Source organism: Brachyhypopomus gauderio, chromosome 2 (assembly GCF_052324685.1).
Source record: "Brachyhypopomus gauderio isolate BG-103 chromosome 2, BGAUD_0.2, whole genome shotgun sequence".
Taxonomy (NCBI): Eukaryota; Metazoa; Chordata; class Actinopteri; order Gymnotiformes; family Hypopomidae; genus Brachyhypopomus; species Brachyhypopomus gauderio.
This window is the reverse complement of record NC_135212.1, coordinates 10,251,235-10,266,537: the sequence shown is the minus strand read 5'-3', so window position 1 is coordinate 10,266,537 and position 15,303 is coordinate 10,251,235. Positions and strand designations below refer to the sequence as shown.

The following is a 15,303-nucleotide window of genomic DNA, read 5'->3' as shown; positions in this document are numbered from 1 at the left end:
CATATATATATGTATATATGAGAGAGAGAACAGTAGGGAAAAAATTTAATAAAACCTGAACGTAATAGAGCTTATGATGTGCATTAGTTTTAATTTCTTAAATAATGCCCGGACTCTCGACGTATGTTTTTTTTATTTTTTTTAATCAGCGTGTTGGGTATTTTGATTTTCTACTTTCTGTTACGCAACGTTAGTTTCACTTGCACTAAGGCTTCACCTCCGCCTCACCTGTGCGGTCTTCCCACAGTCAACATGGCGGCCGCCGCCCTCACCGCTCGCGCGCCCGCCCTCACCGCGCGCGACCGAAGCCGTTTTGCCCTCACTACGCCTGACCTCTGACCCCGCGAGTGTGCCAGCCCCTCCGCCATATTGACTGTTGTCTTTGAGAAGATAAGAGAAACGACCGTGGCGCTCGCGCGGGGGGGAACTAAAATAAACCCCCGAACTCCCTTCAGTCGATAAAAACACCCCCGTGTAAAACTACCGCAGACTGGGCCGGGGCTGCACCCAGACGAGCGCGGCGCTATGGCTAGGAAGAAGAGCAAGCAGGCGGGAGTCGGGCACAAGGATGCGGCGGCCGGACAGCAGAGCGCGCCGAAGAGCGCCGTGTGTCCCGGCGAGGCGGCGGTGGCGGCGGGCGGCGGGGACGCGGGGCTGGAGCGGCTGGCGCGGCCCAACCAGGTTAGCCCGAGTCCGCCTAGCACCCGCCCCGCTAGCCGAGCGTCGGCGCTCGGCTGCTCTCCCTGGGGGGACGCGGCCGTCGGTGGTTTAACGGCGTTTCTCGGCGTCTGAACGGGGGGGGGGGTTTAAAAATGTGAGGGGAGGGAAAAAACACCCGGTTGTAGTTTACACCCGTTTGTAGTTTCGGTTAGCGGGCTGGGGGGGTTAGCGCCTCCGCTCAGGTGGCCTTGCGTGGCCGGTAACTCGAAGCGAACGTCCTCCCGTCTAACACGAGCTGAGCTGCTCCGTTACTCCTCAACCGACCCGCTGAGATCACCCAGATCGGTGGTGGTTGCACAGTTTGACAATACACCCCACAAACGGGTGTATTGTGGCGCGATGGCGTCAGTACGTGCAGGTAGTGTTGGTTAGGATGTGTGTGTGTGTGTGTGTGTGTGTGTTTATAATGGCAAGACGTGGCCACCGCCTTCAGATGTGTTAGATATATCAGGATAAGGTGCTTTAGTGCTCACACCGACCCCGACGGTGTGACAGGAGTTACTGCACTGTACGTGGTCGCACTGGTGGTGGTGGAGGAACGGTCCGTGTTGTGGTTTATGGAGGTTCCCCGAGTCCTTTACTAGAGCTGGGGAAGATGATCTATCCACGGGCCTATTTATGTTGCATCTCAGTGCTGCTGGCATCTGGTGTTAAGTTTCCTTGTGTTTCTCGCTCATTTAGATTTCGATTGGCACTACAGTGGTTCCCCGTTACTGTACACACTTGTGTGAGGCAGCTGGTGTTGTGCGCTCGCAGTGTGTTTTGCATTATCGCACTCGTGCTGTGCCTGTTCCCCCTAATGTAACTCACGCCAGACCATTTGCTTATCACACTTGTGAGGTCCAATGCTGGAATAGCTGTGTGCGGTGCGGTGTAGTGGTGTCCGTGCTCATGCACAACTAATCCGGTGCGGCACGCGTTAAATCGGGTCTTTCAGCACAAATTCCTGCAGCGCTGGAGATGGGAACCGCACGGGGAACCATGCACTGACCACTCTTCTCCTCTCCCTCCACAGTCTATGCACACCTGCTGTCTGCTGTGCCACCGGGAGTTTAAAGACTGGGGGGCGGGGCTGACCAACGGGCTCCCCGGCCACGCCCCCAAGCTGGCGGACGCCGTGCCGGCCCTGTCCCAGGCGCTGCTGCGGGAGACGCCGGGCCGGAAGCTGGGCGACGCCGTGCCCTCGCTCTCGCAGTCCCTGCTGGGCGAGGTGCCGCTCTGGATCTGCCAGAGCTGTCGGAAGAGCGTGGAGGAGGAGGAGAGGAGAACAGCGCAGGAGCAGTGCGTGTCGGTGAGTACCGGGGCGGAAGCTCCGCCCGCTCTGGGGGAGAAGCTCCGCCCGCTCTGGGGGAGAAGCTCCGCCCGCTCTGGGGGAGAAGCTCCGCCCGCTCTGCTTGAGGAAACATGTCCGAGACTTCAGAGGCGACGACCGGTCCCAGGTGAGACCGGGACTCTGGCCCGTCTGCACTGTTGGACGTTTCATGCGAAATGTCCTCGTTCACGTGAAGACACTCATTAGGACATGCAGCACCGGAGGCTGCACGCTGGGACCTTCATGCTAAGATCCGTGCGCACAAGTGCTGCTATATGAAGCGGCCCGGCTCATTCATGTTACCGTAGCAGCTGTTGCTTATATTTTGATGAAGGGTCCAAACCGGTCTTGGTTCGGTGACCTCCAGTCAGTGTGTCGGAGTGTTACGGAAGTTGCAGTTCACAGTAATGCCATAGAAATAACCAAATCATATATCACCCTGCAAATAACTGCACATGAATGGCATTGAGGAATTTATTATGTAGTTATTATCATGTAATTGTGCTGGTTTAGGACTGCTACTGCTGCATGTGGATAAGCTCCTCTCTTAGTCTTAGTCTGAGTTGACCGATGTGCCTGAGTCTAAAACTCCATTTCCCACAGTGCAGTGGTCTCGAGGCAGGGCAGAGCACATGGGTGTCAGTAACCCTGCGGGAGACGCTGTTGCACACGGTCTCTGTATTACTGAGCTCTGAAGTCATACGCAGCACCAGCGATGAGTGTCGGCGTGCTCTCCGAGACGCTGGTACAGTGAAAGGCTGGCCGTGTGTCGTTCCCCTTTAAGACCAGACCCTGGGGGAGCTGCGGAAAGGGTTAGGGTTCAGTGCTTTTCTTTCTAATGCACACGCCGAAGCTAAATGTCAAGTAAAACTGCACCCAGAAACCAAAGAACCTGCTGCGAATCGATCCAGGGTGTCCCAATGAAAACGATCGCAGACGTTGTGTCGCCGCGCGAGGCCGGAAGTGTCTTTCGTGCACAGGTCTCCGGAGAACCGAGTTTGCTTATGGTTCACTTACCTGCTTACCTGCTGCTTTCTTTACTGCGTCCGTGTTGGTCCGTTACCGATACGGGTCACCAGCGCCCCGTAGCCGTGCCGTTCCGCCTGCAGCCCCCGGGCTGTCTGCTGTAGAGCTGGCCATGTTACCAAAGCAAGTGCTTATGAACGGCTGGACCAGTTGGCTCCTAGGGGCGTGTTGGAAACTGGCATGTGCCCCTCCCACCCACAGCTTTTGGCACAGAAAGTCAAATTTGAGGCTCGGCGTGCAGATATTTTGTGCCAACACCTGCAGCTGATCGTTTAACGGGTCCAGAATACAGATCCAGACGTCTAGACAGTAAACGCTCCTGTCAGTCAAACTGCAGAAGCTCGAATAAGCCCCTCAGCTGTGAAGAGCCGGGTGCTGAGTTTGAGGGGGGCGTGTCCACCAGGAGCAGACACACGCCTCCTCACTCCTGTGCTTCTGTATTCACTGGTTGTGTTGTAGTCTTTCAGCCCCCAGTCCCTCTCTGCTCTGGTACAAACAATGGCCATAGCTCGCTTCCTGAACCTGCTGATTATTTACCCATAAACCCATTCAGTGGGAAAGACTGGACATCCGTTTACTGGACATCCGTTGACCATTTCCAGCTGCTGTGTGGAGGTGGTCCCAGTGCAGGCTCTTTTGGGCTCTGGTCAGTCAGTTGTTCGGCTTAGTTTTCTCTCGTCTGATGAGGACCTCTGTCATGCTAACCGCGTTAGCTCTGCTACCTCACGCACAACGCAGGGACTTTGTACAGAAATCTCCCTGCTCTTCTTAATCTGGACGCAGGAATATAGTCCTTACCTCAGTGGAAAAACTTGTATGTAATGGTCAATGCATCAAGCCGCTAGGAAAGTTATTTTAATCGTTGTGTTTTTGAAGGAGACCAGCTCTTCAGTGTGTGTGTGTGGTTTACAGGCGCCGTTGTCCCACTCATCGTCGTGCAAGGCCCAGAGCTGTGGGAACGGTTACCCGGAGCAGAGCTCAGTGGACTGGGACCCGAGCTCCTTCCTGTCGGCCCGAAAGCTCTCTGGCCTCTGGAACTCGGCTCACACCAACGCCGGGCCACACTGCACCCACAGTGTTGCCTCACACTCACAGCAAGGTCCCAACTGCCTCCTCTTCTCTCTCTCTCTCTCTCTCTCTCTCTCTCTCTCCGTCTGCCTGTCTATCTGTCCATCACACGTGATGCCCTCTTTCCATCTCTCCCTATCCCGTGTTCTCGCATTCCCCTGTTGTCTCTCTTCCTTTTTCCTCTCTCACGCATCACCTGTCTCTCTCTCTCCCTTTTTCTCACATTACCTGTATATCTCTCCTTTCCTCTCTCACGTTACCTGCCTGTCTCCCTTAATCCGTCTCTCAATTTCTTTTTCCCTCACTCTTTCCTATGTGGGCTTGTCTCTCTCTCCCTCTCTCTCCTCTCCTCCTTCTCTCCAGTTTGAATCCCCATGTTTGTGTGTTTGAGCCTTTTCGTGAAGATCTTCCACGCAGGGCTCTTTTAGTGTTTCCTTTTCTATTCTTGGCCGTTCTGGTCTGTTAGTATTTTGCCGGCACCAACCGTATTGCACGCTCACTCATCCGTGTTCCTCCACAGCCGGCGGGACAGCAGGCCCGACCTGCCACGACAAGCGTTCCTCCCACGAGGCGTCCGCCACCAAAGTGTGTCCCTACAGCCACGCTGCTCCGCCCCCCGTCCCGGGCTCCACGCCCCCCGCCACGCCCCTCTCTGCCGACCTCTGCAAGACCACACCCAAGCACTTCAAAACCATGTGCCGGCGGCCCACTCCTCCAGGTGAGATGTTGAAGTGCGGAAAACTCGTAGTTCGCGCACCGTACGGAATAATCCGTGATCAGACGTTTTGTGGATGGATATTTGGAACTGAGACGTAGCTTTAAAAATCTCTTTTTTTGGGGCTGCGTTGTTGTGTAATAATCTGAAATGCTAATGTATGAACTGTAATAAGCTGAAATGGTACTGAATCCAGAAAGGCTCCTGTTTGGACCAGCAGCAGTGACCCTCACACTCCCCCCTCCCCCCCCCCCCCCCCCCCCCCAGGCGAGGCGTTCCACCCGGGCGAGCACCACCAGCCGGCGGACCTCTCCGTGCCTCCCAACAGCCCCACGGGCCTCTCCTCCCAGAGCCCCGCCTTGCTGCCTCCCGCAAAGCCCGCCCCCGGCCAGCACGGCCACGCCTCCGCGCCCCCGCACTCACCGTTCTCCACACTGGCGCCAGGCCTGCACTCGCCGTCGGGCCCCGCCCCCAGCCCCGCCCCCACCGGCAAGCACTCGGGTGCCACAGAGAGCCCGGGCTCCGTGCACAAGCCTGGCGCCTGCAAGAACACTCACAGCTCACCCACCCCCGGCCCCCAGCATGGCAAACTGGGCTCCTCGCTTATGGGCTGCACCCACCCGTGTAACGGGCATAACGGCAGCGGAGGGGGGGGCGTGGCCTCCTCCACCACCTCCACCGCTGCTCATCTTGCTGCCAGCACCTGCCGGTAGGTCGTAAACCTGTGCTAGGAGGTTGTGGGAGTGTGAGGGTGTGGTAGTCCAGTACCTTATAGAAAAAAAAGTTTTGAACAGTGTGTTGAAATTTGAAACTCATCATTATTCTACACAGTTATTTTATACTCGATATAAATTTGTTTTATATTTATTTGAGCAGTTCGGTCTTTTAAAGCCTTTTAGGTTTAAACTGTTGTAAAACTGCAAACGGGCGTGGGGGTGGAGTACAGTGCTAACCACGCCTGTCTTTGGAGCGAGGAGTGTTGGTATATACACATGAAATGATTGACGGGCAGGGAGCTCCGCCTTCTCCTGGAGAAGCTGGACCTGCGATGTTTACTTTCTGATTACAGAGTTCAAGATAATAACAAAGACGTATCTATTTCAGTAACTGCTTTCGAGATTTTTGAGTTTAGCCAACATGTTCTTAAAATAAATTTGCTTATGATAGCTTTAATTCAGCTTTCAAGCTCAGCAGTAGTTTATAGAGCTGTTTTCATGCTTGGCTTGAGAATGGTGTACTGAGAGATTAGTACAAATGCAGTTAAGTATGAACTTCTTAGCCAATACCCAGGAAATTATTACTGTTCCAAATCTTTTTCTTCTGGTCCATTTAATTGTTATTTATTGTGTTAATATTCCCAAAGAAGCTACCAACCCCTGTGGTTTCTGCAACTTATTAAGCACAGCGGTGTGTGTGTGTGTGTGTGCGTGTGTGTTCACGTTTTCACACATTTAGGGACCAGGCTTGTAAAGGGCACAAGCTGGCAAACGGCTCAGCCTGCCAGCAGGGGGCGTGTGAGCAAGATGAAGGCGAGGATGAGGACAGCAGCTCGGAGCGCAGCTCATGCGCTTCTTCCTCCACCAATCAGCGCGACGGAAAATACTGCGATTGCTGCTACTGCGAGTTCTTCGGCCATAACGCGGTAACGTCGCCTCTTCTGCATGTTCTATGACATCATGTACGCTGCCACTCCAAAAGCACTGACTTCATAGAGATAAAAATGAAGGTGGACAGTACGGTGGTTTTTACCTGGAAATTAGTGTTGCAGCTTAGAGAGCGGTTTGTGTGTTTCAGTACATTAATCACCACAGGCTCTTTGAGCTTTAATAATAGACATTTTTCAGGCCTCATTTTGTGAGGTTTCAGCTGGCGTGTCGCTGGAGGGTTGGGGTTAGAGTTATGCAATTTTTCTTTCTCCTTCAGCAGTTGTTCCCCACCCTGGTGGGGTGTGCCTTTGTCACCGTGTTTAACAGCTGCCTACCACGCCCTCCATCCGAACGTTCTCCGGAGCTTCTCCCACATTTCTACATGCTCTTTCATGTACAAACTAACTGATGGATGAGGACGTCCTTCTAGAGATGGTTCCTGATTGGTGTGTTGTCAATTTTTAGGTGCTGATTATAGAGTTAATTTAGTGATGACTAAGAACTTTACCAGAATGAAACCGCTACAGTATAATTGCATTTGTGGCTGTTGGTGTGTTATGGTGGTGAGATGAAGTGGTAATGGAATGATCTTTTAGAGAGGGAACACCAACACGTCCACTTTGTGAAAACCGTGCTGTCCAATTCTAGGCACGATGGCGGCACTCTGCTCGCCAATGCACTCTGACCCCGTACCACTTGTGGGGTCCGGGCCGTGTGCAAGCACGCTTTGCTGACCTTTCATGCGTAGATGGTTCCAGAAAAGTCTTAAAGTTTGCTTAAATTGGGTATTCGTTAGCATAGTGAATCTCGGATTATTCTCGGAGAATCACTGCAGGCTTCCATTCTTCTGCCATGTGGAGTGCAGCAGGGTCTCATTGTGGGTCAATTTATGTTGCTTGTGTATCGTAAACGAACATTACCATAGGTCTGGGCTTTCCACTGTGGCATCATTCCAAATCACAAGTAATTTCTTTCTAAAGTCTGTTTGGTCTGATCCTCCGGTGTCCTCCTGCAGTTTGTTGTGTAGGATTGAGCTGAAACTTACAAAACCAATTGTTCTCCAGATGCTGATTTGTGAACCGCAGAAGCTTGTAGCTTATGGAACACATTAAAGAAATCTTAGACTCGCATTTCATTTTGATGTCATTTTGGAGTTCGGTTTTCTGTTATTTATTTAGTCATTTTTAACCAGGGAATTGTTTTCTGTGTTGAAGAAAACTCCACATCACAAAGATGAATGTAAAATGTGTCTTCTTTGATGTGTCTTTACAAATCTGCCTGGATTATGCTGACTCCTTTAATAATCTGGGTTTGCAAGTGTTTCAAAGCAGGATGTAGCCTCAAAGCACTTCCATTTGCATTTTCATACATGTGAAAGTCACTGTGAGGAGTCTGTTTGTCCTGTGTGTGTGTGTTTCTTCACTGGGTAACAGTGCGTGTTTAAGTTGTGCGGGTCAAACGATGAAGCACTGAATGTTGTATGAGATTCACCTCTATCTCCTGCCCAGTCATCGCAGTGGTTGAATAATTAATTTTTCATAAATTATACGAGATGCTTGGTTGTATATGCAATATGTTGCTGGGGGTGTGGTCTTGCATGGTCATGTGACCACCTCTTGTTAGAAACTGCAGCCCCATACGTAAAGCACATGTGTGTTGTGGCTTGTAATCACGTGTGTCCTGCGTGGGCTGGCTCGGGTGTGCGTATGTGTGTTCAGCTGAAGGTGTTCTGGAGGGTTTAGTGGAACTGGCATGTGATGACGTTTGTCCGATAGCTCTGACCAGCGGTCCGGGGGACGGGAGGGGTGGTGGCGAACCTAAGTTGTTGAGCGGTGGGGGTGGTGGTGGTGAATAGCGCTGAAATAAATGCTCCGGTTTAAAATTAATTCTCCCGTCAAAATTAAGAAATATTTAAAACAATTTATTCTGGGTCCGGATGGGATGGCATTTGGGTCCATATCCAGTTAATCAGGAATGAGATTGGGTCCGGACAGGACTGCGTTGGGGTCCGGATCCGGACCGCGGTCCGCCTGTTGGTGACTTCTGCTCTAGGAGGTGGAAGAGAGTAGAGTCCGTGTGTTCCTTTAGGGCCAGATTGGCAGGATTTTCTTAGTCTGTTTTTATCTGATAACTCCCTTAATGAAAATATTGATGAATAGACATAAGCAAGCTAGGGTTAGCATTATGAAAACAAACCCAAGCTATGTGCAAGCTAAAACAAATATACTAGTAAATAAAGATATTTTGAAGACCCATATCTGTATCGCACAGGCCAACATCGTGATGATGATCAAGCAACAATATATCGTGCAGCCCTCCTCCTTATGTGCCTCCCCGTATCTGTCTTCGCCCCCAGCCCCCTGCAGCGCCCACCAGCCGGAACTACGCAGAGATCCGGGAGAAGCTCCGCTCCAGGCTGACCCGCAGGAAGGAGGAGCTCCCACAGAGGCAGGAGCTGGACCCGGCCGCACCCGGCGCCGTCGACCACCGCGACGTGGACGAGCTCCTCGACTTCATCAACAGCACGGAGCCCAAGCCCGTCAACAGCGCCAAAGCGGCCAAGCGCGCCCGCCACAAACAGAAGAAGAAGGTACGGTGGCCTCGTGGTCGCTTTCTCCAAAATCGGGTCCTCTATCCAGATGGCTTCCATGTCGGCAAAACCTCACACATCCGCAGTCATAGTTTGGCCATTGAGAGCTGAGAGCCACATGTACATTCTTGAGGTAACCACACACATGTCCAAGAACACCGCATTAGAGATGAACGTTGGTACTGTTTCCAGCTAGGTTCCTCTCCTTACAGGCTCTCGTATGTCCACGAGAACATCTGTGCCTTCTAGAGCAGCTTAACGATTGAATAAAGCGGCTTGCTGACTTCATGACTGTATTAGGTTGTGAGCTTGCGCTCCATACAGGTAAAAGGCATATCTTACAAGTTTTACATTTTATACATGCAGCAGCTAGAAGTATTATGCATAAGCAGCATTGATTAATTAATCCGTTAATTAACGCTTGAAGGGGTCGGCTAAATGCTCTGCTATTTGTTCCAGCAGCCCGTTTCTAATAAAAACACACTTGCTCTCCAGCTCTCACTCGAGGCAGCCGTTAACCAGCCAGTAATCATTTAGGAGGAAGATTTATAGCGCTAACTTTCCACAGACCAACGTCACCAAACGCGTTTGCCAATGAGACAACAGGGAGAGACGTGGAGATTGGAAAATGGAAGCGGGTGGAACCGAGCTGTGTCATTGGTCAGCTCGGGTTAAAGGTCGCCATGGAGTCAACCCGCAGATTTGTGTTTGTTTCAGCTGAAACCACAATCCGCTTACTTATATATAAAACAGGGGTTCTTAACCTTTTTCACTGTGCGACCCCCTTTTAGGCTCCGGTAAATTTTCGAATGCTTCGTCTGCAAATGGCGTAGCAACTTGGAGGGCCTGAGACTTTCCTTGGCTAGCACTTCGCCACAAACAAGACACCAGGGTTGCCAACTCACGCATTGAGCCTGAGACACACGAATTTGACTATTTTCACACGCTCTCACGCCACACATCCGATTTCTCACGCCGAAAAAAAACTAGTTTATTTACCTCTGATCCATATCTATGATTCAATGAGTTACTAGTTCGCTCTGGCACCAATCACCGGTGATCGATCGATCGCGATATAACACTTAATTTGTGTCCATTGTACACCCGCCCGGTAACAATTTACACTCGCCACCCCCTCCAGGTTCAAATCTTACTCCAAGCGATCTTGAAAAGTTGGCAACCCTGAACACACTGCGGTCGTGCATCCTCTCCTTCGCTTGTCTGCGTAAATCCATATTCTAAGTACTTTTCATATTTTCTCACTTTCTTCGTTTTTTTCTGTTCTGAAGTTCCTGGAAGTGGGCGTTTTGCATCCCCACTTTCAGTTCGACGTTCTACAAAATGCTCCATGTTAATCCAGCCTGGACGAGCGGAGCCACAATGAGGCAGTTTGATTCAATAAACTTTACTGAATCAACCTGCCTCATTCTGAGTCTTGATTCAGGTTCGCGCATGCACGTTGTGGCTCCGCTTGTCCAGGCTGAGTAAAGAACAATAAAATTTAGCTCCGAACCTGATTCGTCGCACATTTAACTCAGAAAACACCTTATTTTGTGTCACATTCGCGACCCCCTTGGAAGTACGTGGCGACCAGGTTAAGAACCCCTGATATAAAACATATGGTGGGGGGAGGGGGGCTGGGAGGAAGAGGATGAAGTGCTGATTGAAACAGCCTACCACATACTACTACAGCCTACCACATACTACTACAGCCTACCACATACTTCTACAGCCTACCACATACTACTACTGCATACTACTACAGCCTACCGCATACTACCACAGCCTACCGCACACTACCGTAGCCTACTCGCGTACCAAATCAGTATCCAGTATGCAGTATATGACCAAAATGCAGTACGTAAAAGAGTCCTGGATGATGTACTACATACGCAACACATTCCAGTACATGAACACAGCTGTCTTCATACTGTGTAAGAAAATCGCATCTTGCTGTGGCAAGATCTGAAGTGAGTGGTATATGCCCGGTGCCCCTCCAACCTCTGTCAACTGGTGGAGTTCTGCAAGGAGGAGTGGGCAAAAATCCTCAAAAGCAGATGTCAGACACTTAGTTGTGGTTACCGAAGACGTTTGGTTGAAGTAATGGCTGCAGAAGGAGGTGCTACAAGCTACTAAGAGCTCACATACGTTCGCACTTGGCAGATTTTCTGGTTTTTGAGAAATTTCTTGAAAAAATAATGAAAATTATATATATATTTTTTCTGTGATATCTTTTTCTGTTGTCCCTTTGAAAAGGTCTGCTCTACAAATTTATAAGATTATTTTATAAGATTATTTGACTTTTTTTAGAAAACAATCACCATGTTTGCGTGGTTCATATCCACGTGTGGTAGAATCATGTGTTGAAGGAGCCAATGTGGACTGCATCATTTGTTAGAGTGGAACAGGCACTAAAGGCCAGATGCATATCTGTTGTGGGAGATATGGAATGGCCTTTAGCGTCTGGGGCTGATGGATGTTGGCTCTTTACCTCAACAGCTGAAGCTGGGACTTTTTTTGTTGTTGTTTATTTATTTATTTATTTATTTTTAGTGAATGGTACTTTTGAAAGTGCAAATGCAGCAGGGTTCATGTGTTTGGCCGAAGCTGCCGTGGACTAAATACTCCAGTACAGTGTGAGCTGGAATACAGCGTTTGGTGAAGACCCAATTCATTAGTCTTCAAGTCAGACTCGTTTTTAGTTATTTGGTACAGAAATATACATGTTTGAATTCAGTTGAAACCACATATACTGGATGTGCTTGCTGATGCGCCTTTGTGTGTGTGTGTGTGTGTGTGTGTGTGTGTGTGTGTGTGTGTGTGTGTCTCCAGGAGAAGGAGCGGGCTCTGCAAGGAGTGTCTGAGATGGCCTGTGGCGAGCGATGCTCCGCCTCCCCGCCGGAGCCCGTGGATGAGGAGGCGGTCCCAGACGGGGAGGCGGGCCGTCTGCTGGAGTGGCCCCAGTTGGAGCTGGAGCGCGTCAACAGCTTCCTGACGTCGCGTCTGGAGGAGATCAAGAACACCATCAAGGACTCCATCAGGGCCTCCTTCAGCATGTACGACCTCAACTTGGACGTCAACGACTTCCCCAAGAAGGCGGCCACGCTAGAGGGGAACCACCTGCTGTCACACCTCAACGGCTCCTCGGACCTGCAGCACGTCGACCTGGACCTGGTACCGCTCTCGCTGCGCAACTTCAAGAGGGACCTGGAGATCGTCAACGGCTGGGGGGAGGACGGCCCCGCAACCGGCCCCGCCCCCGTCCCCGCCTCCGGCCCCGCCCCTGCCGCCAAAGGCGTCCAGCGGCTGCACTCCACGCCCAGTCTGTCCAAGCTCATCCGCGTCCGCTCGCCAGAGAGGACTTCGCCGCCGGGCTCTGAAGCCGCCCAGCCCGTCCCCGTCTCTGTCCCCGCCTCCGCTCCCGCCCCCACGGCGCCCAAACCCAAAGACGAAGTGTCCGACGGCAAGAACGTCACGGGGGCGGGGGCCAAGACGAAGAAGAGCAAGAAACAGCAGCGCCAGCAGGACCAGGCCCTGCACGAACAGCCCACCGTCCCCAAGTCTGCAAAAGCCACGCCCGGAAGCCAGGAGAAGACGCAGGAGGTCGGGCCGCCCGAGCCGGACAAGCCTACCCGGGCCGGAGCCCGAGCCGGCCTGCCGAGCCAGCCACATGAGAACCAGCGGCTGTCCAGCAGGAAGGTGGAGGACAGTAAGGTCTCCAAGCACTCCACCAACGGCGCCCCCAATGGGAACCATCATTCGGGCTCCGCCCCACACCGGGGGAAGGGTGATTCTGATGCGCGGGTTAGCCGGACGGAACACGAGGCAGAGGGCAGAAACAACTTCAGCACCCCAGCAAACACAAACTCGCAGCAACAGTCCAAGGGCAGAAATAAGAAGAACAAAAGCAAGACTGAGAAGTCCAGCGCTATCGGTATGTTTCATGGTCCATCCTGACTACGTCCGGTACCATGCTAAACCAGTAAGGGTCACATTCAGAACCTAGAGAGCCAAGGCTGTGTTAAATCAGGTATACTAGAGCAGAGAAAACAGCCCTCCATGCTGTGGGTTCAAGATGCCATCTCTAGCTGACCATAGCTTTGATTACCAGATAAATAAGTGTTTTGACCTTCAGTCCACTTGTGACAGCATCTGAACCACAGCTGAGTACTTGTGTAAGTGCGGTTTTCTTTTCATCCTTAGATGACGTGTTTCTCCCCAAAGACCTCGATCCAACGGAGATGGACGAGATTGACCGTGAGGTTGAACACTTTAAGAGGTCCGTCAATATGGGCCGAAATGACATAATGAATTATTAATTGCTCTTCTATCTGGTCCTTTGTGTGATATTCCACTTTCTGACATGGATCTTGCTTCCTCCAGGTTTTGCCTCGATTCGGCTAAACAGACTCGACAGAAAGTGGCCGTGAACTGGTCCAACTTCAGCCTGAAAAAGATGCCCTCAAGTGCAGCTCAGTAACACAAATGATGGTAAACAGACACCCAAACTTCCCAACAAGACTGTGCTAAGCACACGATTGACTCCGTCACTGCATCAAACACTCGATTGGCCTGCGTCCTCTGTGTTCAACACTCGATTGGCTCGAGGTCGTCCTCTGTCTCCGTCTTAGTTGTCAGTCTACTGAATCATCCATCAGAGCGGTTGTCTTGTACCAGTTGGCATTGCGGGAGCACACCCAAACCTGCCGTCACTCCTTCCCCTACCTGCGATGAAGCCGCCTACCAAATTGTACTTTGGTTACCACTCTCCCTTGCTTCATTTGTAGTATGTAAACAGTTATTTTACAATAAAAAAAAATGAAATCGGAAAATACGGCACACTTCGACCTCCCCGCCCACCGTGTTCATGCGTTTTCCAGAAGGTACTTTTCTTTATGGACATTGAATTTTGTTTCAATGGATATAATTCATGAATTCATTCTGCAGATACTGACATTTTATTTCCCTTTTTTAATTAAGATGCTGCATCATGATTTTAATTAAGGCAACAGAATTAAATTTAAACGCAAATGTACGTGAGGAGTAATTTTCCTGGGTTTTTTAAAAACAATCAACAGATATTGAGTGATCCATTCTGGGTTCGTGTTTATCAGACTGTTTTGAGTCTTTTAGAGCCCATTGGTCATGATCTGATCCTGATCCAGTTACTTAGTCATGTGATGGGGGGTATTTTAAATATTTATCTAAAACTGGTGGCAGTACAGGAGCTTGCCTATGTCTTTTATTTATGCTCAAACATAAAAGAAGTTTACGTTTGTTGAACTTGGGCATTTACAAGGAGGTAACCCCCCCCCCCCCCCAAAAAAAAACTGATGGAAAAAAAAAAAACACTAAAGTATCCTAATATGGCGTGTGTCCATTTCTAACACTTATGTGATTAAATACTCAGAAATCAGATTGACCTGGTTTCCCCCTGCATGATGCTCAAAACTGACAACTGTTTAATTTGTCCCCGCTGACAGTTACTCAGAAACACTGGTGAGAGGTCAGTACTGACTGCCTGAAGTACTGGGGATGGGGGCGCTGTGATGTTTTCATCTGCAAACTGCAATCTGGTCGCCTTTATGCAGTGATGCTTGTTTAGTTAGCTAGCTCCAAGTTCAGATGGCAATGCTCCGTTCTCCATTTCCGGCCTTCCACAGTGTTCAAATGTGATGTTTAGTATAGTAAACACCCCCGCCCCTTTGGGGCTAGGAGTTCAGAGCTTTGTGCTGCAATGGTACAACCTATGACCTTTTAACCTTAACCTTTCCATTTCTCTGCACGTTTGTGTCAGCTCATTTGTACATGTATCCTTGAAGATTGATCCCTTTCTGAATAAGAATCAAAAATATTGACATCAATTTTGACATTATGATGTTGGGAATTTGGACCTGGGAACATGATGGATGGCAATTTTTTTCTTGGTTCTTTTCTGGCTTTGAAGGATTGAGATGGAAAAAAAAAATGTTTTTTTTTTAAATCTGTTCGAGCGATTGTTTTCATATTCTACATCTCTGATTATATTAAACTAGGAGACATTATCTTAAAACCTTTGGAATGTAGATTTATACTATACCATTAATGGCCAAGTGTATGCTGGCTTAAAGTTGTTTTTTTTTTCTTTGTTGGTTTTTGTTTTTTAATTATTATTATTCACTTTTGATACTGTGAAAATCTTTCGTTCTGAAAGATTAAAACATTACAGTTTTGAAAAAGCAGTGTG

The 15,303-nt window shown here is 50.0% G+C and overlaps 1 protein-coding gene across 3 annotated transcripts; it reads left to right on the top strand.

The window, feature by feature from the left end:
- Positions 1-372: 372 nt before the first annotated feature.
- fam193b (family with sequence similarity 193 member B) lies at positions 373-14,384 on the top strand. Of its 3 annotated transcripts, XR_013124228.1 has the most exons (11): positions 373-681; positions 1,736-2,011; positions 3,971-4,157; positions 4,647-4,844; positions 5,109-5,550; positions 6,297-6,483; positions 8,844-9,077; positions 11,910-13,011; positions 13,281-13,356; positions 13,461-13,649; positions 13,681-14,384. XR_013124228.1 is itself a non-coding variant. In XM_076986427.1 (10 exons), the coding sequence occupies exons 1-10, from the start codon at positions 526-528 to the stop codon at positions 13,555-13,557; spliced, it is 2,955 nt and encodes a 984-aa protein (XP_076842542.1). In that variant the 5' UTR covers positions 373-525; the 3' UTR covers positions 13,558-14,384. The 3 variants fall into 3 exon arrangements, 2 of the variants coding, with proteins under 2 accessions (XP_076842542.1, XP_076842544.1); XM_076986427.1 differs by having other exon boundaries at positions 13,461-14,384; XM_076986429.1 differs by lacking the exon at positions 373-681 and adding an exon at positions 835-1,078 and having other exon boundaries at positions 13,461-14,384.
- Positions 14,385-15,303: the final 919 nt, after the last annotated feature.

Bases quoted from the DNA above. Each gene is read 5' to 3' on its own strand.
- fam193b (XM_076986427.1), top strand. From the start codon at position 526: ATGGCTAGGAAGAAGAGCAAGCAGGCGGGAGTCGGGCACAAGGATGCG. The intron at 2,012-3,970 runs GTGAGTACCGGG...TGTGGTTTACAG, and splicing joins CGCAGGAGCAGTGCGTGTCG to GCGCCGTTGTCCCACTCATC. The intron at 4,845-5,108 runs GTGAGATGTTGA...CCCCCCCCCCAG, and splicing joins CCGGCGGCCCACTCCTCCAG to GCGAGGCGTTCCACCCGGGC.